This window comes from Eptesicus fuscus, chromosome 23, assembly GCF_027574615.1.
Source record: "Eptesicus fuscus isolate TK198812 chromosome 23, DD_ASM_mEF_20220401, whole genome shotgun sequence".
Lineage (NCBI taxonomy): Eukaryota > Metazoa > Chordata > Mammalia > Chiroptera > Vespertilionidae > Eptesicus > Eptesicus fuscus.
The window spans coordinates 28,602,854-28,630,063 of NC_072495.1; the positions used below are offsets into that span (position 1 = coordinate 28,602,854).

At 59.1% G+C, this 27,210-nt stretch overlaps 1 protein-coding gene across 1 annotated transcript in view; it reads left to right on the plus strand.

The window, feature by feature from the left end:
- Nucleotides 1-27,210, plus strand: part of EP400 (E1A binding protein p400) — a 63,609-nt gene that overhangs the window by 12,096 nt on the left and 24,303 nt on the right. The window contains exons 4-24 of the mRNA XM_054712813.1: nt 5,858-5,948; nt 7,415-7,522; nt 8,032-8,414; nt 8,961-9,254; nt 9,871-10,056; nt 10,441-10,581; nt 11,060-11,138; nt 11,962-12,011; nt 12,379-12,436; nt 13,154-13,243; nt 14,182-14,289; nt 15,100-15,290; nt 15,510-15,687; nt 16,749-16,885; nt 19,464-19,633; nt 19,861-20,035; nt 20,120-20,256; nt 22,049-22,235; nt 23,762-23,928; nt 25,024-25,193; nt 25,926-26,147. Of these exons, the coding sequence (XP_054568788.1) occupies nt 5,858-5,948; nt 7,415-7,522; nt 8,032-8,414; nt 8,961-9,254; nt 9,871-10,056; nt 10,441-10,581; nt 11,060-11,138; nt 11,962-12,011; nt 12,379-12,436; nt 13,154-13,243; nt 14,182-14,289; nt 15,100-15,290; nt 15,510-15,687; nt 16,749-16,885; nt 19,464-19,633; nt 19,861-20,035; nt 20,120-20,256; nt 22,049-22,235; nt 23,762-23,928; nt 25,024-25,193; nt 25,926-26,147 (3,322 nt within the window). The remainder of the gene's footprint in view (nt 1-5,857; nt 5,949-7,414; nt 7,523-8,031; nt 8,415-8,960; nt 9,255-9,870; nt 10,057-10,440; nt 10,582-11,059; nt 11,139-11,961; nt 12,012-12,378; nt 12,437-13,153; nt 13,244-14,181; nt 14,290-15,099; nt 15,291-15,509; nt 15,688-16,748; nt 16,886-19,463; nt 19,634-19,860; nt 20,036-20,119; nt 20,257-22,048; nt 22,236-23,761; nt 23,929-25,023; nt 25,194-25,925; nt 26,148-27,210) is intronic.

Here is a 27,210-nt window from a genome sequence, read left to right on the forward strand (position 1 = left end):
TGTATTTTAATAAACGCTGCCTTTATAATTATTCAAAGTGTGTGTATACATTTTTTGTGTGTGTTTTTTTTGGGACATTCTATATATAGGAATACAGTTGGTTATTTGAACCTCTATTCTGCAACTTTGCTAAACTCATTTCATTTCAGGAGCTTTTTTGGTAGATTCCGTAATATATTCAACAGAGAGAATCATGTCTGCAAAGAAAGCAGGATTTATTTTTTTTGTTTTCCTATCTATATGTTTACTTCTTTTTCTTGCCTTATTGCGTTGGCAAAGACCAGAATAGAAGTGGTGAGAACAGACATTCTTACCTTCTTCCTAGTCTTAGCGGGAAAGCATTTAGTCTTTCACCATTAGGTCTGATGTTAACTGTAGATGTTGTAGGTGTCCTTTATCAGGGTAAGGAAATTCCTCTAATTATATTTATCATGAATGGATGTTGTAGGTGTCCTTTATCAGGGTAAGGAAATTCCTCTAATTATATTTATCATGAATGGATGTTGGATTTTGTCAAATGCAATTTCTGCGTCTATTCACACGATCTTGTGATGTTTTTCTTCTTTGGTCTATAAATATGGTGAATTATGGATATTGAGGTATCATTTATAAGCAGGGAGTGGACACAACTTAGGTGTGACAAGTGCCCATGTAACCCACATGCCTTTCAAGATGCCCACTTACGTCACATCCCCTTGTGCCCCCGCTAGGCATCTGCTGCTCAGTCCCCTCCGCTGTTCTTGAGGCCCCAATTATCTGTAATGGGCCATTTGGAGCCCCTCTCCAGCTGGCTCTCGTGCACTCCGACACCCCCTTCTCTGAGACGCCCTCAGAGCACTTTCCCGTGAGTCCTTCCTTTCCGACACCCCCTTCTCTGAGACGCCCTCAGAGCACTTTCCCGTGGGCACTTCCTTTCCGACACCCCCTTCTCTGAGACGCCCTCAGAGCACTTTCCTGTGAGCCCTTCCTTTCCGACACCCCCTTCTCTGAGACGCCCTCAGAGCACTTTCCTGTGGGCACTTCCTTTCCGACACCCCCTTCTCTGAGACGCCCTCAGAGCACTTTCCTGTGAGCACTTCCTTTCCGACACCCCCTTCTCTGAGACGCCCTCAGAGCACTTTCCCGTGGGCACTTCCTTTCCGACACCCCTTCTCTGAGACGCCCTCAGAGCACTTTCCTGTGAGCCCTTCCTTTCTGGTACAAGACGTTTAGGCTCGTTGGGCACCTTCCTTTCTGCAGCCCAGGACTCGGGCATTGCTCTGAGGAGCCTACTTCCTGTTGGTGGGGAAACGAGTTTGAACCCAGTGCTTAGGTGCTTCTTGTGAGTTTGGTGCAGGTGAGGATAAGATCTGTTAAATTAGAGACTCTCAGAACTGACTCCTGGGCACCTTTACTGTGAGTGCCTGGAGGAGTGTAGACGCACGGGTAGGTACTTGCATTGGCGCAGCGGGGCGGTGCACGCAAGGAGGGCCTGCAGGCCGGGGAAGACGACTGCGGTCTTCACGGGACTCGCTGTCACACTCACCACATTGCCGGAAACTACATTGGACAGAATCTGATGTGATCAGTGGGATTCTCACCGCTCTGACGGGAGTGAGCGTGGAGGAGGTGAGCGTGGGCAAACGCTCTGACCAGCAGAAGCTCTGAGGTCACTCACATGAGTGCACCAGAAAGCCTTGTCTGTAAAAGCCCCACACTGGGAAGAACCGAGACGTCCACCGCCAGCAGCACAGACCAGCAGCGATCGTGCACCCTCGACAGAGGAGTGCTAACGGGAGCCGTCAGTCACAGCATGGGGTGCTGCGAGGGCTGGTCTCGGCAGCACCCGGTGCCCCTCTTGGGCAGAGGGAGGGTTCCAGGAGAGGGCCTGTGCAGACTTTCTCCAGGAGAGCTCACCGGGAAGCAGAGCCAGCCGGCGCTGTGTGGCGCCAGCGCTGCGGGTGAGGGCACCGCACAGGAAGGGTTCCGGCCGGGCAGCAGCGCCTGCCTGGCTGGTCAAGGGCGCCCTCACGCTCACATCTCCAAGGCACAGGAGCAGGTTGTTTCTTAAGCCTGGTGACAACCCCATGGGTGGTCCCTGTGATACTGTTTCAACTATGTATATGGTTTCCCACATTCCTCCTCAACATTTTACTATGAAAAATGTTGAACAGAGAGAAAAGTTGGAGTCTCTAGTGAACATCCACATTCCACCATTTAAATTCTGATTAACCTTTACTATGCTTTAAGAATTGCATACATATGTTAATTTCTTTTGTATATAGGATATCCTATATAATAAAAACCTAATATGCTAAGTGTCCGTTTGACCGGTTGGCCATTCAACCAATCAAAGCGTAATATGCTAATAATATGCTAAGGCCGCTCAACTGCTCGCTATGTTGTGCACTGACCACCAGGGGGCAGACAGTCGACTGGTAGGTTAGGTTGCTGCTGTGTCTGGCCGATCAGGACTGAGCAAGACTGGCCGGACATGCCCTGGAGCCCTCCTGCGGTCCTTCCTGGCTGGCCAGCCTCCTGTGTCCCTCCCCGGCCCTGATCGATGGGGCGCCTGTAGGGTCCCTTGGCTTGGTCTGCGCCCTCTCGCAATCCAGGACCCCTCAGGGGATGTCAGAGAGCCGGTTTCGACCTGAGCCTGCAGGCCAGGCCGAGGGACCCCACTGGTGCATGAATTCGTGCACTGGGCCTCACTAAAAGGAAAACCAGGAAATCTCCCTTTTGGATTATAGGTTTCTGAGGCAAACAATAGAGCATTTCAAAGGAAATGGGGAAAGGGGGAGTCCCTCAGAAAAGAGCTGAAATGAGAACCATCCTTTGTTTGTTTTGGAAGGAATCTCGGCATGGGTTTTCTTACTTACAGCCAGTTGTAGATTTTTTATATTGACCAATGTATATTGATTAGTGAAACTAGAAATAAATGTAAAGTTCCCTGTATTTCATATGTATTGATTTCTGTCTGCTTCCATAGAAATTTGAGGCATATTGTTGAGTGCAGAGGTGTTGTATGTAAAGTAATACATACATGCACACACGTTAGTTTAATCATTCAAAACAGAGACTATCAGTGATGTTTCTGTTAGAGAAAATGAATAATTACCCATAATTCCATCATCCTAACAGATTTTTATATTATATTACCAGTCAACACAGTGTGTTTACACTTTATTTCATTTAACAAATATCCTCTGTATTTTCTTCACTTTAAAAAAAATAATATTTTTTTAAAATATATATTTTTTATTGATTTCAGAGAGGAAGGGAGCGAGAGGGAGAAACATCAATGATGAGAGAGAATCATTGATTGGCTGCTTCTTACACTCGAGCCCACAACCAGGCACGTGTCCTGACCAGGAATTGAACCGTGACCTCCTGGTTCATAAGTTGATGCTCAACCACTGAGCCACACCAGCTGAGCCAGTTTGTATTTTAAAGTCAGCAGTATAATTCCCGATAAAATAATCATGAAGGTAGGGTAAGAAACTAAAGATAGCCCAGCCAGCGTGGCTCAGTGGCTGAGCGTCAACCTATGAACCAGGAGGTCACAGGCCCGGTTTGCGAGCTTGATCCCCAGTAGGGGGGGCGTGCAGGAGGCAGCCGATCCATGATTCTCTCTCCTCATTGATGTTTCTCTCTCTCTCCCTCTCCCTTCCTCTCTGAAGTCAATACAAATATATATTTTTAAAAAGAAACTAAAGGTAGAGTTAAAAACGAAGAATCATCCTGAAAACCAGGAGTTGGTGGCAGTGCAGGAGTCTGTGGGGCGTGTCTGTTGAGACGTTGTCATTTTCGTCCCTTTTCACAGGGGTCTCGTCCTCTAGCACCATTCTGTTGAAAAGACTCCTCATTCTTTCTGGTGGCTCCCAGGCTGCAGGAAGTGGTGTGATGGGAGCAGTCACTGTGGCCCCCTGCTGGGCTCCCCACTCCGTTCCGTCCATCTGTCCGTCCACCCTTGAGCAGCACTGCGCTGTCCTGGTGACCGAAGCCTCCAGCGCGTCTCAGGTCCAGGCCTCTGGCCCTCTCTCGGGACTGTTTCAGCTCACTGACCCCACCCACTCTGCTGTCCAGCCTTCCAGTGTGTGTTTTTTATTTCAGATATTTTAGTTTCCAGTTTTAGAACCTCCATTTGGTTTTCTGTTTGAGTAGTTCTTTTCTGCTGTCCTTCATTGCGACACATTTCCTTTATGTCCCCGGTGTAGTTACTAAAGCCACTGTCAGATCCTCGCTGCCCAGTTCCAGCATGTGGGTCGTCTGTCTGCCGTCCATCGGTGGTTTGGAGTGTGGCTCCTGCTTTCTGGTTTCTCTGTGTTTTGGAGTCGTTTGGACTTGGATTTCGGAGGTTGTGACTGGCAGGTTGCAGAGCGCCTGAGGAGTAGGGGTTGCTCTTCTCTCACAGTGAGCCTCGGTGATTGAATTGGAGCCGGACACCCCGTCTCCCGAGCGTTGGCGCGCCTGGAACCTCAGTGGTTGCGTGGCGCTTGGGGTGTTTGTATCGGCGTGGTTCAGGAGGCAGCAGCGCTGATGGAGAGAGCCGATGGCCCTGCGGCGGGTCCCCGTTCTCACGGCTGGCTTCCTGCCCTGCCCCCGTGATCTGCAGGCAGCGTGGCTGGGCTCTGGGCACAGACCGGCCCTCCCGCAGTGCCGGGGCCCTTTCCCTAAGTCCTGCAGGTTCCAGGTCCCTCCCTGAGTCTGTCCACTGTTCCTGATGTTCCGTTTCTTCTGGAGTTTGTGTTTATTTGGAGTATTTCTGGTCCAGTAGGACGTACTTGACACAGAGCCTTTCTCACTTTCTTTTATTAAAACAAAACAAACACACCCTTCTGATAAGTAATACAGGTTCATTGTGAAACATTTGGAAAATTTAGAAAGGTGCACACACACACATAGATGATGAATTAATTCCCTGTAATCTGTCCCCAGAGATAACCACTGTTCACATATCACCTGATTTTCAAACCATTCTTTCTTCTGCCCTCTCTCTCCCTCCCACCCTCTCCTCCCCATCTTCCTTAAATGTAACTGGGCGCTTCCTCTCCTTTTAGTCACTCTGAGCTGTCCTCATGGAGGTAGCGGCCTGCGGCCTGGCTGTGTTATGTCCTCTCCGCGGGCCACAGGGGTCAGCAACCCCTCATGGAGCAGCGACTTTGTTTAGGCATTTGTGACTTTGGCATTTAAAATGCTTCCCTAAGGAGAGTGATCATCACTGAGTCATTAGAACAATTAGCGATTAGCAGTTCTTAGACATCTTCCGTAGTGTTCAGCCTCCCTGCATATTGAGGTGCAGAGGGAGAAGGCGCAGGCGCCAGACTGCGCTCTGCCTTGGCCAGCGGCTTTCCTGCAGACTTTTACAATGGCCTGTTTCATTCACTAACTATATCACGGAGGGCCCACTGTCCAAACACCATTTGAAGATCCAAGTTCATCGTACTTATTGATTGGGGTTTTCGTGTCATTTTCCTATAGGAAACCAGTCCCAACCTTTCTTTTCATTATTCAGCTTTTGTTTGGGGGTAAGTGATGACAGGCAGTGTGACTGGCCAGGGAGGCTAAGCCGGAGTCCACCTCAGACTCCCCATTCCCGCAGCAGCCCCCGCTGTTCTGTGTGCAAACCAGCTCGTGTAGTTTCTTTAAAACCAGGGGGATAGGTCTTTTGCAAGTCCTTTTTCCTCCCAGAGGTAAGTCAGAGCTTTAAGTTACTCAGAGAAATGTACACTGCATATGTATATTTAAACACATTGGCTAGATGATATTTCTTCCATTAAAAAGAAATAAGGTCAATGCTCAGGGTAATTATGATAGTTTTAGTTATTCTTGTAATGTACTTAAATTACCAAAATCTGAGTCTTTAATTTCTTTCCAGCAGCAAGCCCTCGCAGGGACCCTGGTGGCAGGGGCTGGCAATGCGATAGAGACGGACCCCTTTAAGAGGCAGCAGGCGGGACCCCCGGCAGGTATGTCACGGTCGGGCAGGACTCGGGTGGCCCCAGGCCCGGCGGCTGGCTTCTCAGTGGGACTTAGAGCTCACGGCCACGTGGTCTCAGTTGTGAACGCTGCAGAGCGTGGTGCTGATTTGTTTCTTTCTACTTTGGAAGTTGATTTTTTTATTTGGGGAGTGTTTATGTGCATGTTCACGTGTACTGAAGGTGAAGCAGGTGTGTTCCGTTTTGACTTTTAAGTGCACTGCTGGGCTTTCTGGTCCTCATGCCATGATTGAATGTAAAACCATCTGCTTTTTCAAGTTGTCATTCATTTTTTCAAAATGAATTTTTTTCTTCGAATTATAAACTTCATACACATTCTATGTAAAAATTTTAAACAGTTCAGGTGTCACTTAAGCCTACCTCTGGTTTGGTATTTCCTGCCCACTCCCTAGCCACAGAGGTAGCTGCTGTTAACGCTGGTGAATTTCCACAGACGGTCTGTCCACACAAGCATTGTGACACATGTCATTCTGGGAAGCTCGGTGTGATCATGTGCGCACTGTTGTCTCTACGTTCACACAGGAGGCCCTTGCCCACTCGTGGGCTTTGTACTGTTTGATGGCTGCCGTGGTATCCATCGCACAGGCAGTTCCTTCTTCATCCACCAGACCTGGTTGGTGGTCATTTGTCAGTACCACCTTTTTTTTGGTACTTTCAACACATTGAACACTAGTCTCATATTTTTTCCTACAAGTTTATCAGTATATCTTTTTTTAAAATATATTTTTATTACTTTCAGAGAGGAAGGGAGAGGGAGAGAGAAACATCAGTGATGAGAGAGACTCATTGATTGGTTGCCTCCTGCAAGCCCCACTCTGGTGATCAGGCCAGCAACCCGGGCATGTACCCTGACCGGGAATCGAACCCTGACCTCTTGGCTCATAAGTCGACGCTCAATCACTGAACCACGCCGGCCGGGATGTCAGTATATCTTAAGGGGAAACTCCTAGAAATGAAATAGCTGGATCAGAGCGACTTGCACTTAAGTGTCGGAGACGGTCAGTTGCCCTCCAGAGGGTTGGGTCCATTCCTGATCCCGTGAACAACTCCTGGTTCCTTTCCCCTTTCACCGTGACGGATCGTCCCTCTGCGAGCCGTGGTTCTCTGCCCGTGTCTGTCTGGTTCCCATACTTTCCATGTCACCTGTGAGAGCTTCTGACTGTCGAGTCAGCCGGCCTGTGCCCATCATGTGTGTTGCAGATGTTGTCTCTGAGGATGTTGCTTGACCTTTGCCTTTTCATGGTGCTTTTTCTTATATTTGCACATCTTTGATGAAATGAAATCATATTTATCAATCTTTTATGGCTTTTGGATTTTGGTTCATGCATAGAAAGGTCTCCCTGTTCGAATATTATAAAAACACTTACACATGTTTTTTCTACTACTTTTGTGGTTTTATTTTTACATCAAACCACCTTTTCTGAAAATTATTCTAGAGCAGTCTAAGCGACCTCGACTTGAAGTGGGTCACCAAGGGGTAGTTTTCCAGCACCCAGGGGTGAATACAGGAGTTCCTCTCCAGCAGTTAATGCCGACAGTTCAAGGTAAGACCCAGCGTCAGAGCCAGCTCCCGTAGCTCAGAAGGAGGGCATGCAGAGGCCTACAGCCCACGCAGGCTAAGACACGTGCAGTTGAGCTGGCCTGGTTGAAGTGGCTCCTGAACTTGGGGTGTCTGAGCTGTAGTGGCACAGTGTGAAGACCCCGGAGACTAGTTCTTGTCCCTTTAAGGAGCCACACGTGTCCTTGTCCTCAAGCTTCTCTCCAGTTTCCACTCCTGTGTTTCCTAGTTGCTGCCGCCTAGGGACCCCTGTGGTTGCTCAGTGCTGTCCTGCTTGGTGCTCCCTTGCAAAGGCCCAGTGCCTTCTGTCCTTCTGTGTGTGCTCATTGATAACAGTAGCTCTGCTATGACTCAGATTTCCCGCCAGTTAAGCTTCCCGATGGCGTGGTCATTCTGAGTGACGGGTCTGTGACAAGCCCTGGGAGGTGACATTTGACCGTGGCGAATGCTTGCGAGCTCCAGAGTCAGTGCCGGTGGGTCTTTCCTGTCTTGCAGGAGGGATGCCTCCCGCCCCTCAGGCCGCCCAGCTGGCCGGACAGAAGCAAAGTCAGCAGCAGTACGACCCATCCACGGGGCCTCCAGTGCAGAATGCCGCCAGCCTGCACACACCTCCACCGCCGCTGCCCGGCAGGCTGCCCCCGGCTGGCCTCCCCACCGCGCCCCTGCCACCCACGCTGCAGTACCCGCCGCAGCCGCCGATGGGGGAGCCGCCAACGCAGCTGCACGTGGCCACGAAGGCCCAGCAGCCCAACACCCCAGTCCCTGTGCCCCCTGCCAGCCAGCTCCCTGTGCCCCCGCAGGGCACACAGCCGGCCCTGCTCGCCCCCCTACCCGGGAAGGCGCAGATGCAGGCCCCTCCGCCGCCGTCCCAGCCGCAGGTACTCTGACCGCAGGCTCTGCGGGGTGGAGGGGCAGGGCAGGTGTGACAGGTCAGCCAGCCGCAGCTGAGACACGGTGTGTTCATAAGTAAGGATGCCGGTAACCGAATTGTCCCTGCTGACGCATCAGGAAAAGATGGTTCTGGTTGCTGTGCTCAGAGCAGAGAGCCGTGCAGAGGTCCTTGTAGCCACTGTGCCACTTGATGTGCCCAGGAAGGCCGAGGCTGGGCAGGCGCCCGGGTGCCGTGGTGAGATGAGGCTGCTCCTAACCGATGGCCACGCTCCCCTGGGCCCCCGTGCTCTGCACTCTGCAGACAGTGTCCAGGGGTTGTTCTCACCCGGGACCCAGCAACACCATGAAAGTGCTGAAGACACAGAGAAGAGGCCGGGAAAGGACAGGCCGGGATGGGGCAGCAGGGCCAAGCACAGTCCACAACGGGTCTTAGTGACAGGGCTGCAGACGGGGTGGTTTGGGTTGTGGTTTGTGTGTGTTCCGTGGGGAGGGACTACGGCGTGCCTTCATCTGTCGCCTCTCCTGCCCACCAGATGGTGGCATCCGCAAGACCACCCACAGACCCTGCACAGCCCAGTCCTCGGCCCCCGCCCACCTCCTCCACCTCGTCCATCGCTCCCGGCAGTGGTTCCGGCCCAGGGCCCTCGCCAGCACGGGCCTCCCCGGTGAATAGACCCTCCTCAGCAGCCAGCAAGTCTCTCTCTCCAGTCACCTCCCGGTCCCCAGGGGCAGCTGTGTCAGCGCCCCCGAAACCACAGAGCCCAGCTCAGAATGCGGCTGCACCCCAAGACGGTTCTCAGGACAAGCTGGCAGAGCAGATGGCACTGGTGAGGGGCTGGTGCTTTCCGTCCTGTGACACGCGGCTGCACTCACATTGGGAAGCAGCAGTTTGAGCTGCACGCCTGGCAGTGAGGACCTTGGCCTGCTTTGTGGCCAGGGACCCATGATTGAAGCCAGTCATGTGACCCTGTCCTGGAGGAGGGAGACTCGTGTGGTCTTCTCTGGGCTGAAGTCAGTGGTCGGGGCTGCTGTCCTCGCAGGCTGTGGATGAGGGCCGGGACAGGGCGGGGGACAGTGCGCAGGCCCCAGGTCAGTGAGGGTCACGGCCAGCCAGTGGTTTTTGCTGCTCATCAGCTTCTGTTCAACTTCATTGAAAGGAGTTAAAAGAAACAAACAAAAATAGGGTGGGCTCTGACCTAACCCAGTGACACGTGGCCAGTCTTCCTTGGCCTCCCCACCCCAGTGGGTCCGTGCAGATGCCAGGCCTGTGTGGTTTCCTGGTGAGTGAGCGTGGGCCTGACGTGTTCTGAGGCTCCCGTCAGTCACCTGCCCGTGCTTCCAACCTTGGGTCCAAGTCTTCCCTTTGCCGCTGAGACTGCCACATAGTAGGTCTCACACCTGTGGGAACGCAGTTAACGATTATGTGCCGCCCCTTCCCCACAGGAAAACCATATCCATCAGCGGATAGCCGAGCTGAGGAAGGAAGGCCTGTGGTCCCTGAGGCGGCTGCCCAAGCTGCAGGAGGCCCCCCGGCCCCGGGCGCACTGGGACTACCTGCTGGAGGAGATGCAGTGGATGGCCACCGACTTCGCCCAGGAGCGGCGGTGGAAGGTGGCTGCTGCCAAGAAGGTGGGTGAGCTGGGACCCCTGGGTTACCGTCCACGTGGGGAAGTCAGCAGTGAGCCTGGTCTCCCCACCCAGCACTGACGGCCGCAGAGCACGCGCTGCCCCTCGGAGGTGGTGTGGTCCTGGGCTGAGAACGTGTGAGAAGCTTCGTGTCGCCCTGGCCAGCGTGTCTCGGTTGGCGCGCCGTCCTGTGCATTGGAGGGTGCAGGCTGGCTCCTCGGGCACACGTGCAGGAGACACCGATGGGTGTTTCTCCTCTCTTCCTCCCTCTCCCTCCTCACTCTGAAATCACTTTTTCTTTTAAATGAAGCTTTAAAGAAAAAGAAACCTCGTGTCCTTTCTGTAGCGTAGAGACTAAAACAGGAACCCTTGCACTTCCTACGCCAGCTCGTCAGGACGGTGGTGCGTCACCACGAGGAAAAGAAACTGCGCGAAGAGCGGGGCAAGAGAGCGGAGCAGAGCCGGCTGAGGCGCATCGCTGCCGCGGCCGCTAGAGAGATAGAGCATTTCTGGTCAAATATTGAACAGGTAACCTGACGTTTTAACGGGGTCCACGTTCTAGACTGCCGGGGCTGGCGACGAGGCAGAGCGCAGCGGCGCTGAGGAGGGTGCGTGCGGGTGGGTCCCGCCAGCATAGCCCTCGGGCTGCAGCTCTTAGAAGGAAGGTTCTCGCTCTGCTTGTGGCTGTGCGTGGACGCGTGGACACGCGTGGCTGCTGCTGGTGCTGCGTGAAGTCCGTCGTTCCCGAGAGGCTGCCCACGGCTCCTCGGAGGGTTGGCAGGTCACCAAGGAGCTGCTCTGCAGAAGGGCGGCGCGTGCTCCGCTTCCTTTTGAAAGCGCTCTGAGCGCAGCAGCTGGCGGGACGGGCAGGTGCAGTTACTGCAGAGTCAGGGCGACGGCCAGTGGTGCTTGCAGACCGTGTGTGAGTGTCCCCGCTCCTGAGCGTTCTGGAGCCGGTTAACTCACCCCTGCGGACACGTGCCTCTGTGCTCACTCTTGTGTTCAGGTGGTGGAGATCAAGCTACAAGTCGAATTAGAGGAGAGGAGGAAGAAGGCCTTGCGTTTCCAGGAAGTTTCCAGGAAAGGTATGGCCCTCAGTGAAGCCTTCCCTCTTTCGGGCTGCACTCGGCCCAGTCCTGTGCTCACCGGCACCTGGCGGCAAGGTGGCTTCCCAGGAGGCTGCCTGCTCCGGCTGCGCGAGCTTGTGGCGCCTGGTGATCACCGTGCTCTCGGGCAGCTGCTCTGACGCATGTTTCCGTTCTTTTGGGATTTGCTGGAGTCAGAACCCCAGGCTGACCAGCTTTGGGCACTCACTCTCAGGTGAGGTCTGAGCCTGTCCCCTTTGGCCACTCCCTGAGGTGTGTGGCCTGGAGCCCTGTGTGTAGCCAGTGCACGGCCTCGCTGCACTGCAGGGGCGGGGCGGGTGGGACACTGACTCCCATTTTCCTGGTGTGGAAACGGGTGGGGGGGCGGAGAGAGGTGGCCACTGCTGCGGTCACAGTCGTGCGACCAGACGGGCAGAAGAAGGGAGCTTTGCTGGTCGCTCCTGTTCCTCTCCGGTCGGGAGGCTGGGCTCCTGCCGAGGTCTCAGTGCTGAGGGGTGGGAGCTGCCTGGGCCCTGGTGAGCGTGGCAGTGGGCTGGCTCTGCATCGCCCTGGTCACCAGGAGGCGGGGGACACGCTGTGGGCTGGCTCTGCATCGCCCCTGGTCACCAGGAGGCGGGGGACACGCTGTGGGCTGGCTCTGCATCGCCCCTGGTCACCAGGAGGCGGGGGGACGCGCTGGGATGTTTCCTCAGCGGGGATGTCAGTGGGGCGTGGCCCAGACAGGCAGAGACGCCCTCGACGCGGGTGAAGAGTGTCACCTCCTCAGCTGTGGTAAGCATGGTCACAGGACCTGTCTCTCTAGGAAAGGAGCCGAGACCCAAGGGCCCTGATGTGCTGCTCGAAAGTGTTCTGGTGAGTTCCGGGCTGTCCCTGCGCCAGTGGGAGGGAGCACGTGGGTCAGTTTGCCCCGTAGAGCTTCCTGCTTTTATCTGGAGAGACTTGGAGATCACAGTGTCACTCCCTTTCCCCGTGAAGGGGGCCACCTGGGGAAGAAACGGGTTCTCTGTAGCGTGGGGCCCAGGGGTGTTAACTTGGCGACGTGGATGAGGTGCAGCAAGCATGGGGACTTAGCCATGCCCAGGCCTGTCCTGTGCCGAGGCCTGATGGCGGCAAGCTTGTCACAGGGCCCAGTCCCTCTGAGGTGCACCCAACATGTCCCTGCTTGGGTTGCCGTCCTGGGCGTTAAGATCACATGCTGGCAATTTCTATCCTGTCCCAGGACCCAGGAGCACCTGGAAGGAAACGGAAAGCGAGCACGTCCCTCACTGATGACGAAGGTCTGTCCCGTGACCTCACAGCAGGGTGCCCACTTGTTGCAACCATGAGCAAGAGCCTCTGGAGTTGCTGCCAGCCAGGGGCCTCGGTGGGCAGTGGGCTTTGTGGGGAAGGCATGAGGCGCTGCCTGTGGAGCAGGGAGAGCCTGGGACTGAGGGGAGATCTGTTCTGAGGGAGGAGACACGATCAGTGCTGATGGGAAGGAGCCGGCCAGGGGCTGAGGCCAGTGCTGGAGAGGGTGCCATCTCCCTGCCAAGGCCGCCCGGGTGGTGAGGCTTGTGCCCAGTGGAGGAGGCTACAGACGGCTGCATTCTGCTGGCTGCGCCGGTAGACGCTTCTGCTCCAGGGCCAGGTCTCTGTTGGGAGGGAGGCCCGGGGGCAGGGCCGAGGTGGCTTTGAGGCGGTGGCTGCGTTGCACAGCACAGGAGCCAGCAGGTGAGATGGCCACTGGGCAGTGGCTGGGCTGTGGATGTGGCGATGGCTCATGGACTCGGCTACAGCGGCCTCAGCAGTGGATGGCTCCCTCCCTCTGCTCTGGCCTGAGTGGGTTCATCGTGCGAGCAGCAGCCAGGCCATCACACGGAGGGGGAAGGGCGAGTGCGGGCCAGTTCCCAGACTCCGCCTGAGGCCCGAGGCTGCGTGTGGAGGCCGTCTGGAGCCTCGTAGTGCTTGGTGAGTGCCCTGCCTCGCTGACGTGGCTCTGACCGTCACCATTGCAGCGGAAGACGAGGAGGAGACGATTGAAGAGGAGGAGGCGAACGAAGGGGCCGTGGACCACCAGACAGAGCTGTCTAATCTCGCCATGGAAGGTAGGCTGGGCCTCCTGCCAGCGTGCTGCTAACACTGAGTCAGGACGAGGAGCGGGAAGCCTGTGCAAGGCAGACCAACACCCAGGACGTCGAGCTCCCTGGGACCAGCCACGCTGCTGAGCCAGAGTGCCGAGGGCCACCCCCCCCCTCCCCCCGTCCCTGCCTCCCTGTCCCCGGGTCCCCCGAGGACTGTGTTCTGGATCGTGTGTCCTTCCCTCCTGCAGCTCTGTCCCCGCACCTGTGCACCCCTCAGCACACGGCTCCCCTTCCAGGTGTCGGGGCCTCCTGAGCGTCCTGCTGTAGGTTCACCACTTGCCTTGCTTCTCGGCTCTTCTGCTGCCGAGTTGCATTCACGTTGTCCTGTGCTGTGTAAACTCACTGGCTCTCACGGCGCAGTAGCCACGTGCACCTGCCTGCCCAGACGGTCTGCGGGCGGTTGGTGGGCCCCGGGTCCTGCGCTCTGAGTGGAGGAGCGGGCTGGAGGGCGTGTGCACCTGCAGCCTGGCGCAGTTGTGCTGAGTTTGGGTAGAATGGCTGCCGCAAGCTGCCCGGCTCGGGTGCACTGGTGTCTGACTGCAGCCTTTCCGTCCGTCGGGGTGAGAAACGGCGTCTCTTCTTGGGCTTCGTCCCTGTGTTTTCCTGTTCTGGTTTTGGGTTTTCTTTTCCGTGTTGACTTGTAGGTGATCCTTGTACGTCCTGGACATCAATTCCTCGTCAGGTTTATGTGTTGCGTTTTCCCCATTTAAGTCTCCTTGTGGTAACTTGATGCATACGTGTTCTTAGTCTTAGTGTAGTAGTTTATTTAAAAAACGCACGACACTCTCTTTGTCTCTAGCTCGTAAGGATGCCTCCCTGTGTCGGCTAAGACGCTTCGTTTTTGTGCTCATGTGCGTGTCTCTCCTGGGGAGTGACACCTTTCTTCCTGTGGCCCTTCCTAGCGGAGCTGCCCCTCATCGACCTGATGAAGCTGTACGAAGGCGCCTTTCTGCCGAGCTTCCAGTGGCCCCAGCCTCCACCTGGCGGCGAGGAGACGAGTGAGGAAGAAGGTGTGTCCCGCGCCTGCAGAGGCTCGGCTCTCAGCAGCTCACTCACAGAGCCAGGGCTGACAGCTGGCACCTTTAGTCTGGTCAGGGACATGTTGGAGCAGCTGTGTGTAATTCTGTATTTTACTGAATTCTGTGCTTCCTTTCTTTTCTTTTTTAAAATAAATTTGGCACAATCATCAGAGAACTCGGTCAGGTTGTGAGCAGTTCATTTCCTCCAGGTTTAGGAAAGTTGTCATTTTATGGACCTAGATTTTCATCCCACCCATTTAGGCTGTCTGTGTAACACCCCTGCTTTAAGGAGTGTATTTTACTTTTATTAGGCGTCCCAAACACGCAGACGACACCAGGAGCTCTGCTCTCCTGCTGTCACTGCTCGTGCTGGTCGTTAGACACGGTGCCTGGGGGTGGGAGTGGCGCTGTCAGGACCCTGGTGCAGCAGGGCTGGGGGGCCTGGCAGCCCCTGACTTGCTGGCCTTGGAGATGCGTTTAGTCTTGCCTTTCTTGGCGGTGGAGGGAGTCAGGGACCCAGTAGGTGCCTCTGCAGCCGCCTGTGGGGACAGCAGCTCCCATGGCTGCGGAGACCTCTCCCAGGTTCACTGAGGGCTTTCCAGAGTGGGCCTCGGGTTGGTGGTTTCATAAGAGTTTTCTCTGCTTAACAGAGAGCATCCTTAGGTGTGTGAAGTGGGTCAGAATAAAACGATGGTGCTTTGTTCTGTGCTTGAAGTATTTGGATCCTGTCCGTTCTTTTCAGTGTTAAGTAGGCTCATAAACTATGAACGCTGCTGCAACCCCCCTTCCCACTGCTCACAGATGTGGACGACGGCCCGGGCGACCAGGAGGGCCGCAGGGACGTGGTGCTCATAGACTCGCTGTTCATCATGGACCAGTTCAAAGCCGCCGAGAGGATGGGCATCGGGAAGCCTCACACGAAGGACATCGCGGAAGTGACCGCCGTGGCCGAAGGCGTCCTGCCGAAGGGCAGTGCTCGGATCAGCACCACGGTGAGCGCCTGGCGGGAGGGACGGGAGGCTTCCTGCTCCCACAGAGCACTTGCCCAGCTGCACACGTTACCGGAAAAGTGAACTCTGACCCTTTTCCTGTTGCCTAGAGAGCTTTCTGCAGCTTTCCAGTCGCTTCCCGTGCGCCTGCTGTGAGTTCAGTCTGGAGACAAGGCTCAGGGATCATCTTAGGCAGCACTCATGGCCCGTCTGTCCCTGCAGGTGAAGCTGAGCGCCCCGCCCCTGCTGCACGGCACGCTCAGGGACTACCAGACGATCGGCCTGGACTGGCTGGCCAAGCTCTACCGCAAGAACCTCAACGGCATTCTGGCGGACGAGGCCGGGCTGGGGAAGACGGTGCAGATCATCGCCTTCTTTGCCCACCTCGCCTGCAATGAAGGTAGGAGCTTGTTGGAACAGCATGTGTTGCCGAGACTCAAGTGCGGGCCAGCGTCTGGCTGAGCGAGGGTGAGGGGTGCCTGTATTCTCTGCCCCTGTGCTGCGGGCCGTGGCCCAGGACCTGAGGCAGCAGGTTGTACGGATGCACAAGAGACTCCTTCCCAGTCAGCACTGGACGGGAGCGCCCCCTCCCCCTCCCCTGGGCTCTGTGACTCCCTGAGCCCTGCTGCCCATCAGTGTGTGGAGAGCAGAGCAGACGGGTGAGCCAGTGCCACTGGGTGCCACCAAGGGCTGGTGGGAAAGTGTCCCGCATCGCTCCCCTCGCCGCCGTCAGCCTCTGCATCGCCAGCTGCCTCCTGAGCCAGCCCTGGAGGCCGTGGGGCTCCTGGCCTGCTCGGCTCGGGCTCCTCGTGGTGGTGCTTTCGAGTGTGGGTGGTGGCGCCTCGTGTCTGACCAGCCGTGGCCGTTGGGTGGGCTGAGACACCTTTCCACGCCTGTCGTTCCGTCTTCTCACTGGGTGTGCTCCGTCCTAACACGGACGAAGTCTACTGTGTGTGTTACTCTGACAATGTAAGAAGGCTCATTTTTAGAGGAATGAACTGAAACCACGTGTTTAGGGATGGCTTGGGCGTGTGTGTTGGCTAGAGGTTGGGAGCCTACACGTGAGTTGGTGCGGTGCTGTGGGAGTACCCACCGGGCATGGGACAGGCCTTGGGCTCCGAGGGCTGGGGGCTGCGTACTGCTTTTTCCTGAGCGTTGTTCCTTGTAAGCGGGGGTTCCTCCCCATGCTCCTGGGGGTTTGCCACGTGTCTGAGTAAATACTCGTTTTATTCGGTGATGACCCATCCAGCCACTCTGTGCTGAGTGCCTCCTGAGAGTCAGGCCTGCCTCCTGCGCTGCTGGGCGTGGGGACAGGAGCCGTGGTGGGAGGAGGCCCCTGCACCCCGCTGGACGGCTGCTTAGTCCCGCCCGGGGACGCCGCGCACACAGCACGTGCCGGTGCCTGGACTTGGCGAGGACGGTGTAGCTGAGAGGACGGTGCTGTGTCTCCTCCCTCCGCAGGCAATTGGGGCCCTCACCTGGTCGTCGTGAGGAGCTGGAACGTCCTCAAGTGGGAGCTCGAGCTGAAGCGCTGGTGTCCTGGGCTCAAGACCCTCTTATATGTCGGCAGCCACCGGGAACTCAAAGCAAAGAGACAGGTATTTTAGTTCAAACGTGAAACAAGACCAGACGAGAAACCATCTTAATTTGTACAAGACACATTTCAAAACGTGCTTTTTAGTGCATTTACTGTGAGACCGACAGCAGGCCTTCAGGCCGTTCTGGATCCGCAGTTCCTCGACAGCATCGGCCGCCCTGCACGGAGGGCCGGGTGTACACACCTCAGGAGGGCCGGTTGTACACGCCTCAGGAGGGCCCGGGTGTACACGCCTCAGGAGGGCCCGGGTGCACACGCCTCAGGAGGGCCCGGGTGCACACACCTCAGGAGGGCCCGGGCACACGCCTCAGGAGGGCCCGGGTGTACAGCCTCAGGAGGGCCCGGGTGTACAGCCTCAGGAGGGCCCGGGCACACGCCTCAGGAGGGCCCGGGTGTACAGCCTCAGGAGGGCCCGGGCACACGCCTCAGGAGGGCCGGTTGTACACGCCTCAGGAGGGCCCGGGTGTACACGCCTCAGGAGGGCCCGGGTGTACACACCTCAGGAGGGCCCGGGTGTACACGCCTCAGGAGGGCCCGGGTGTACACGCCTCAGGAGGGCCCGGGTGTACACGCCTCAGGAGGGCCCGGGTGCACACGCCTCAGGAGGGCCCGGGTGCACACACCTCAGGAGGGCCCGGGTGCACACGCCTCAGGAGGGCCCGGGTGCACACACCTCAGGAGGGCCGGTTGTACACGCCTCAGGAGGGCCCGGGTGCACACGCCTCAGGAGGGCCCGGGTGCACACACCTCAGGAGGGCCCGGGCACACGCCTCAGGAGGGCCCGGGTGTACAGCCTCAGGAGGGCCGGTTGTACACGCCTCAGGAGGGCCCGGGTGTACACGCCTCAGGAGGGCCCGGGTGTACACACCTCAAGAGGGCCCGGGTGTACACGCCTCAGGAGGGCCCGGGTGTACACGCCTCAGGAGGGCCCGGGTGTACACGCCTCAGGAGGGCCCGGGCACACGCCTCAGGAGGGCCCGGGTGTACAAGCCTCAGGAGGGCCCGGGCACACGCCTCAGGAGGGCCCGGGTGTACAAGCCTCAGGAGGGCCCGGGTGTACAGCCTCAGGAGGGCCGGGTGTACACACCTCAGGAGGGCCCGGGCACACGCCTCAGGAGGGCCCGGGCACACGCCTCAGGAGGGCCCGGGTGCACACGCCTCAGGAGGGCCCGGGTGCACACACCTCAGGAGGGCCGGTTGTACACGCCTCAGGAGGGCCCGGGTGCACACGCCTCAGGAGGGCCCGGGTGCACACACCTCAGGAGGGCCCGGGTGCACACGCCTCAGGAGGGCCCGGGCACACGCCTCAGGAGGGCCCGGGCACACGCCTCAGGAGGGCCCGGGTGTACAGCCTCAGGAGGGCCGGTTGTACACGCCTCAGGAGGGCCCGGGTGTACACGCCTCAGGAGGGCCCGGGTGTACACACCTCAAGAGGGCCCGGGTGTACACGCCTCAGGAGGGCCCGGTTGTACACGCCTCAGGAGGGCCCGGGTGTACACGCCTCAGGAGGGCCCGGTTGTACACGCCTCAGGAGGGCCCGGGTGTACACGCCTCAGGAGGGCCCGGGCACACGCCTCAGGAGGGCCCGGGTGTACACACCTCAGGAGGGCCCGGGTGCACACGCCTCAGGAGGGCCCGGGTGTACACGCCTCAGGAGGGCCCGGGTGTACACACCTCAGGAGGGCCGGTTGTACACACCTCAGGAGGGCCGGGTGTACACACCTCAGGAGGGCCGGGTGTACAGCCTCAGGAGGGCCCGGGTGCACACGCCTCAGGAGGGCCCGGGTGTACAGCCTCAGGAGGGCCCGGGTGTACACGCCTCAGGAGGGCCCGGGTGCACACGCCTCAGGAGGGCCCGGGTGCACACACCTCAGGAGGGCCCGGGTGTACACGCCTCAGGAGGGCCCGGGTGTACAGCCTCAGGAGGGCCCGGGTGCACACACCTCAGGAGGGCCGGGTGTACATGCCTCAGGAGGGCCGGGTGTACACACCTCAGGAGGGCCCGGGTGTACAGCCTCAGGAGGGCCGGTTGTACACGCCTCAGGAGGGCCGGTTGTACACGCCTCAGGAGGGCCCGGGTGCACACACCTCAGGAGGGCCCGGGTGTACACACCTCAGGAGGGCCGGTTGTACACACCTCAGGAGGGCCGGGTGTACACGCCTCAGGAGGGCCCGGGTGTACAAGCCTCAGGAGGGCCCGGTGTGCTTGAGGAGCCCGCGGAGCGGGCTGCGCGTGGGGGAGCGTTCAGTGAAAAAGGGACCCCTCGAGGTGCAGTTTGTTGTTCACTGTCGGGTCACTAATCGTTGTAAAGTGTATAATGCAGCCGGTGGCAGCGTAGATCCGCACGTTTCCGGGGGCCTCGCGAGCGTTCTGCCTCTCCCGGGTCATGGCCGCTGAGAACAGTCCTTCCAGGGTCGTCTGTTGCCACAGTCGCCGTTGGTGCTCGCACGCCTCTGAGTGTGTCCGCACACGTGCCGGAGGCTCCTGGAGGAAGGGTCATGAGAACACACTAGGGTCTTCCTTGTGCAGAAATAGCGAGTTATCAAAACGGAGGAGACGCCTGTGTTCTCTGCCGCAGGGATGGACCGAGCCCAACAGCTTCCACGTCTGCATCACGTCCTACAAGCAGTTCTTCCGGGGCTACGCGGCCCTCACGCGGGTGCGGTGGCGGTGCCTGGTCATCGACGAGATGCAGCGCGTGAAGGGCCTGAGCGAGCGGCACTGGGAGGCCGTGTTCACCCTGCAGAGGTCTGCCTGCCTCCCGGGCTGTGGGGGGCGAGGGTTCAGTGACACAGACGGCCCGTGTCCTTTGCCAGTCCCTCCCGCGAGGACACCAGAGTGTCCTTAGTCAGCCAGCCACGTCTTCAGGGCCCCGGGGGACGCACAGTGACCCCGTAGAATGCCTTGTCCTGACACGTCTCGGACCCAGCCGTCCTAGCAGGCCTTTCAGACGGGGTCTCTGGTCTCGTGTGCAGCCAGCAGCGCCTGCTCCTGATCGACGCGCCGCTGCACAACACCTTCCTGGAGCTGTGGACCACGGTGCACTTCCTCATCCCGGGCCTCTCCCGGCCCTACCTGCACGTCCCCCTGAAGGCCCCCACCGAGGAGAACCAGGACTACTACCACAAGGTGGTCATCCGCCTGCACCGGGTACGTGCGGCCCCGAGGTGCAGGGACTCCAGCGACATGGACGATGTCCTCCCCAGAGGGGAACCATGCCGTCTCCTTCCCCAGGTGACCCAGCCGTTCATCCTGAGGAGGACCAAGAGGGACGTGGAGAAGCAGCTGACCAAGAGGTACGAGCACGTGCTGAAGTGCCGCCTGACCAGCCGGCAGAAAGCCCTGTACGAGGACGTCATCCTGCAGCCTGGGTGAGTGCGCCGCCTGCGCTGGGTCCCCTCCGCCTCCACGCCCCGCCCACGCCCCGCCCCGGGGTGAACCTGGGCGTGGCCGCACTCTGTCCGTTTGCGCAGGAGACACGTCCTGACAGGACCTAGGACGTCAGGTTTCAGGCCAGCGTGGCCCCAGGACGGCTGCACAGTCGTCCCCCCTTGTCCGCAGGGGAGCTGGGCCAGGGCCGCCTGGAGCGGCAGGAACCTCAGGCTCACGGTCCCTAGCAGACCTCGCAGTCCCGGCGGGAAGGTTCATGCTGGCTCGACCTCAGAGCCTCACCACACAGTGCATTGTCTTCCCCTAGTGAGTGAGAACGTCCCCCTTTCCGCTAAAGGAGCACCGTCGGCTCTCTGGCGTTCCCACCTGGCCAGCATCACCACTCTTGCTCTGTGGCGCCATTTTAAGTAAAACAAGGGCGACGTGAACACGCGCTGCAATGCCAGGACAGTCAGTCTGCTTAAGTGACTGCCAGGCAGGAGTGTCTACAGCGTGGGACGCTGGACAAAGCGGGGACTGACTGTCCAGAGCTGCACACAGCTCAATCAGCAGCCTAGACGTTGCTTATTTCTAGAACTTGGCATGTGGTGGCTTTGGACTGCGGGTAGCTGAAACCGTGGGTACGTGAAGCCACGGGTCGGGCTGCTGTGTGCTGCGTGGGCCCGGAGAGCGTGGGCCTTGCTTCTCTCCCTGACCCTCTCCCACGACCTGTTTGGCTCTTTTCATCACGCCGTTCATTTTCCTGAGTTTAAGTTAAAAAACACAAGTGAGCATAGAGGGAAAGTGCTGAAGATGTTAGATGAACACACTTGCCCGGCAATCACAGCGACTGTCTCCTCACGGGGCGCTGAGGAGTCACACCAGCTCCCGTAGTTCCAACACACACTCGGCCTCGGGGCCTGAGCGGGCGTGACTTCCAGAACAGGCTCCCGTGTTTCTGTCAGGTGGCCCACCGGCTGCTCACCTGGCTCACGTGTCCTGCAAGTTGTAGGAGGAACGGGGTGACCTAGTGTGTTGCCCCGAGGCGGCAGGTACAAGTCGCCCTGGGACACAGACGGTGGAGGGCCTGGGTGCTGGAGGGAGTGGATAAGGGGGCTCCTCCTCCAGCGGCTGGTCGAGTCTGCACGCCACTCGAGGGAGGAGCTGGGGCTGTGGGCTGCCGTGTGTAAAAGCATCAGAACCGTGTCGGCACGGAGGAGGCCTTCAACAAATGGCTTTGCTTTGAACCCATGCGGTTTTCCGGGGTTCCTTGTGGAAGTTTTAGGACAGAGCGTAAGTACGCATTGTCATGGGTACAGATCCTGGACAGCCTCCCGACAGCACGCCCAGGGACACGCGTCCTTCCGTGCCTGGGGAGGCCCGGGGCGCGGGGCAGGAAGTGTCCGTGCTGCTGCAGCTGGTGTCAGCCAGACGTTTCCGTGGGACCTCGAGTCCTCCTGGGAAATGTCTCTGTGAGAGCAGCAGCTCACATAGCGGTTGCAGTCAGCCGGAGTGTGCGGGGCCACCGTGGAGTCCAGGCACTGCCCAGCCCCAGGGACAGGCCACACTCGGGCTGCCTGCTCCCCCAGAGCGTCCCCTTCCCCGCTGAGCCCGGGAGCTGTGCCCTGCCTGACCCTCCCCCGGCGCTCTGGCTCCCCGTCCTGTCGAGGAGCCTGAGGGTGGTGAGACGGGAATCGGGTCCCAGGTGGTGACGGAGCCGAGCGCGGGGGGTAGACGTGCGTCGCTGTCTGGACCGAGCGGAGCAGACGCTGAGTGCTCGTGTCTCCGAGGCAGGACCCAGGAGGTGCTGAAGGGCGGGCACTTTGTGGACGTGCTGAGCATCCTGCTGAGGCTGCAGCGCATCTGCAACCACCCCGGGCTGGTGGAGCCCCGCCTCCCGCAGTCCTCGTTCTCGGCCCGGCCGCTGCAGCTCCGCTTGGCCTCCCTCGTGCTGAAGGCGCTCGACAGGGATGCCTGGAAGGTAAGGAGGGCCTGGGAGGGTAGGTGTGTGCTGGGGTCCTGACACGGCAGCACCGAGCAGCCTCTGTGCCGTGTCTTCCCCTGGACGTAGCGTCCGTGTCTGGCACTGGCCTCGGGGCAGGCTTCGTTAGCGTGGCGTGTGCTGTTGGACTCTGAGAAGGGGTGCGGTGTGGACGTGACGAGAGCTGGGCCACAGCGAGGCTGACACCCGTGGGGACTCAGGCAGTGCTCGGGGCGCAGGCCCAGAGGCCTAGGACCCGGGCACCTGCTTTGTGTGTTGGGGGTGCTGGTGCAGGTGCAGGTTGGGGTCAGGCCAGGGACTCTGGCTTCAGGTCCCCCGCCCTCGAGTAGGGAGGTTCAAGGTGTGACTAGTGAGTGTGTGACGGTCTGAGGACCCTGAGGTAGCAGGTGTGCTGTGAGCGGGTCGTCTGCTGCCGCCGCCACTGCGGTCACTGCGCGGACGGACGCGGTCCTTGGCGAGTGGCGGGCAGTGCGGGGCAGCAGCGGACCCGTGTCTGGGGCCTGGTCCGGGGCTGCTTTCTGTGCTGTGCTGAGCTTCTGCGATGCATGGAGACGCTTCGTCACCTGGACACACCTCTGAAGTGTGCAGCGTGTGCGTCTTAGCATGTGCACAGGCTGTGCAGCCATCACCCGCGTCCTAGAGCACCTCAGGACCAGGAGAGAGAGCACGCATGGACCCTCGCTCCCATGCCCGCCCAGCCTCAGGCAGCTCCTCGGTCATTTCTCTGTGGATTCACCTATTTCATGTAAACCTACACGTTACATACACGTGGGGCAGACCACACGTGGACTGAGGTGTCTGGCTTCCTGCCCTCCACGGGCTGTTTTCCATTGGCCGTGCTGAAGCAGGATTCCTTCCTCGAAGACTGAAGGGCTCCCCTGCTGCACCCCGTGCCGCTTGCCACACTGCCATGGGCCCTCGGGCACAGTTCCGTGTGGGCGTGGTCACGGTCCCCTTGGGCGCAAGGCTAGGCCTGGAGGTGCCGGTCACGTGTGACTCTGGTGAACTGCTCACTGCTTTCCACGGCACCTCACCTTCTCTCCCGTCAGTGTGTGCAGGTGGGAGGTGCCACTTGCTCCACGCCCCCACCCGCCGCCCTCCTTCCTCGGGTCTCACTCAGGAAGGAGCATCTGGGGCTCTGCTGTTGGACGGGCGGCATGCCACACAGCCAGCTCCACTGGCACCAGCTCGTGGGTCTCCCAGGGTCTCCCACGCCCCTTCCACGGTGCGAGGCCCAGCACCCCCAGGCCACACAGACCCCCCTCTCCTCTGCCGGGCCTAGTCCGTCCTGGGTGCTGCCTTCTCCATTCCCACAGCCACTCAGCTGACCCTTCCCGTCTGAAAGCCGGGGAAACGGCGGCACCCTGAGCCCCAGCGCAGGGCACAGGCGGGTCGTCAGGAGCACCTCGCGGCACGCGCCTGGTCTTCTGTCTGCGAGCCGACTTGGGTTCTTAGTCGAGGCCTTTCCTACTGTCTCACGCAGCCCGTTTCCTCCTCCTCCTCAGGAAACCGATCTTTCTATGTTTGACCTTATTGGCTTGGAAAACACAATGACTCGCCATGAGGCTGAGTTGCTGTGCAAGAAAAGGGTGACGCGGAAACTCATGGAGGAGCTCTTCACCGCCCCGCCCCCGCCCGGCAGGCCCCCGGCGGTCCGACTGAAGCCCAGCAGGTGTGTGCTGAGGGTGTTGCCTGCGGCTCACCATCTGGCCTGGCTGGGCCCTGGGCTGTGGGTTGGGAGTGACACCGGGAGGCTTGGGACCAGGTTGGAGTTTCCCACGCGTCCCTGGCTCCAGGCTGAGAAGAGGCCAGTCGCCTGCTTGGTTGTCTGCTCCCTGAGTGGCTCACTGTAGGTGGGAAGTGTGGGCACGTGGCTCGCGCCCGCCTGAGGAGTGGCCCTTCACCGTCTTTACAAAGGGTTAGGATTTGGGAGGGGTCTGTGGGAGGAGCTGGGACCAGTCGGCGGCTGGATTGAACCTGGTGGGTGGTGTGGGGGTAGCTTCATGGCCAGGTGTTGGGGAGAGAGGGCAGAGGGCGCTGCAGGGTGGCGTGGGCTCCTCCTGACTAAGCGAAGGGACACCTGGGAGGACGACCATGTTGCAGGCGCCTTGAGGCTGCGACGGGGCAGAACACGTCTGAGGACGAAGGCAAAACCCAAGTGGCTCAGGAGAGGCTGGTCCCGGAGCTAGAAAGAGACGAAGACCTGGGCTCGAGCTAACCATGAGGGGAAGGGAAGCCAGCCTTTTAGAGACAGTCGATCCTGCACACGGGCAGCCATTCTTGTTGCCTCGTCTGTGTGTGACTTCCCCGGCCCCTGGGCCCTCGCCCGCACCGGCAGGGCCTGCAGCCCTCGGACCTGCACGGCGGCGACAGCGCTGCCTTTGCCTGGTGCCCTCCCTTCGGTGGCGCAGTCCCGGGAGAGCTGGCTGCGAGGACATGGCGTGTGTGAAGCCCGAGGGGCATCGCGGGCCCTCCGCGGGTCTCGCTCTGGTCGCAGAGGCCCCGTTCCCGCCTGCCCTTTGTCGCCTGTGCTGCCTCGTTACCTGAGGCTGCCGTTGACCTTTCACCTCGCTTCTTACTCTAAACCGTCGTCTAACCACACTGATAGGAACCCAATGGAAGGAAAATCACACCCCGTCGTGCAGGCACCGCCCGGGACCCCACTATCTGTAACGAGCAGTGGGAGCGGGAGCGGGAGCGGGAGCCTGCTGCTCGGGCGCTCCCAGGCCTGCGCTGCAGCGATGTCTTCCTGTCCACACGCGTCTAGGTTGTTCCAGCCTGTGCAGTACGGCCAGAAGCCCGAGGGCCGCACGGTGGCTTTCCCCAGCACACACCCACCCCGCACGGCCACCTCCACGGCGGCCACTGCCACGCCACAGAGCCACGTTCGAGGACGGCCGCCCATCGCCACGTTCTCTGCCAACCCCGATGCCAAAGGTGTGTCTGTGTGTGGTGTGTTTGTGCCACGGAGGGTGCTCCCTGGCCCTCTGACGAGGGACCTCCATTCTGCCGAAGTGACCTGTGCAGCCCTCACACGAGTTGGAGGCTTTCTTACGTCTTTAAACTGGATTTCACAAGGCACTGCATGCTCAGTGGAGGCGCGTGTGGCCAGGCGATGAGGATGCTCCTGGGGGGAGCTCATAGAGGGAACGCGGTTCTCAGGCTTCCGAGGAGGCGCCTGCCGTGTTCATGCCCCTGCTTTGTCGTCACCTGATTCCACGTAGAGAAGGACGGGGCAGGAGCAGACAGGTGACACAGGCCGTGCTCCAGCCGCCAGCGGGTCCTGGGCCATGTGCACGGCGGCTTCGAGTGTCCAGAGCCGCTTCGTGCCAGCGCCCCGGTGCAGCTGGGGGTGCAGCCTGTGTGTGCCTTCGTGGGGGTCAGGATTTCCTCTGATGGACACGGGGTTCACATGCTGACTTGTAACACCATTCACTGCAGGAAGGACTGCCGTGTAGGCTGCTGGTTCGCGCCACGTTAAAATGGTCACAGCGGATAAAAAACCACACACCTCTGTCTAGACCACATGGGCCTTCACCCCCTTTTAAAGAGCTGCTCGTTGAGAGACACTATGAAATGTCTGTTTTATGGCTTTAAGAGTCGGTGATAGCACTGCGTTGCGTTGAGAACCTCTAACAGCTCTGCACAAACCACCCTTGTCGATTGCAGCCCCCCAGGCTCCCACCGGTGCTCCGAGACCCCAGGCCGCCGCGACCTGCAGCACAGCTCCTAGCCCAGCCCATCCTGCGAAACTGCGGGCTCAGACCGCTCCCCAGGCCTCCGCCCTGGGCCCGTCCCAGCCCCAGCCCCAGGCCCCCTCGCACCCGGCCGGGCAGAGCACACTGCCTCAGGGGCTGCTGCTCACCTCGCAGGCCCAGGCGCGCCTGCCTAGTAAGTGGCCTCGCCTCTCCCGGGCTCTGCCCCTCTTCCCAGGAAGCTGTGTTCGGACCAGCAGTGTGACGAGCCTGCTGTCCACTCTGTGCCCTCACGCCGGCGCTGCCTTTGCCGTGCTGTGTCCCCGCTTTCCTTTCCGGCCCTGCGTCTCCAGGGCCAGCGCCCAGGGCCTGTCCTTTCTCTGTCTTTTCTCCTGACCCCGTCCCGTCTGTCAGCTCTGCTCTCCTCCCGCACTCACTCTGAGCTTCGTGCTGTGACTGCCTCCCTCACTGTTAGCCAGGCTTCAGGCCAGGGCCGAGGTCAGCTGGGTAGCACAGGGGTGGAGTGAAAGCAGTCGCTTCCTGGAGAGCCATGGGCCTCGTGTTCGTTTCTAAAACCAGGACTTCCTTTTCGTCTCGCTGTTACCAGATCTAAACCTGAGATGAATTATTGCTCAACTGAGACATTTTATAATAATTCAGTGACTAAGATCTCAATTTTACTAAATACTAGAGGCCTGGTGCTTGAAATTCATGCAAGGGGCTCGGCCCTCGCAGCCCCAGCTTCATCCGGAAGGATGTCCGGTCTAATGAGCATATTACGCTTTTATTATTACAGACTTTAATAGAACTTTTCATTGTGACCAGTGAGATTAGCATATTTCCAAACGTCACGTGGACTCTGTCCCTTCTGCTGTGGAGAGGGCCCTTCTTGGCACAGCCGCCTCAAACCCCCGCTGCGGGAGGACGGGCTGTGCCGAGGCCTCTGGAGGGTAGAGGGGAGGAGCAGGGTGTCCTGAGGGCCCACGTTCAGGCTGGGTCTGTGCCCTCTCGCCTGCGGCCCGCGGAGTCATCACTGGCCCCTGCCTGCGGGACGTGTTTCGTGGCCTGGGACGGGGCTTTTGTGGCTGAGCTCGGGGCATCGTCCACAGGCCGCCTTCTGTCTGGTGGCCTTCACCTCTGCGTGGACCTCGAGGCCTTACGGGACTCACTCTCTGCCTCTCCTTTTACACTTTCCTGTCCTTACAGTTCTGTGCACAGAGACCCGGGTGTTTTCTTGTCTTTCGCAAACTGTCTTTACC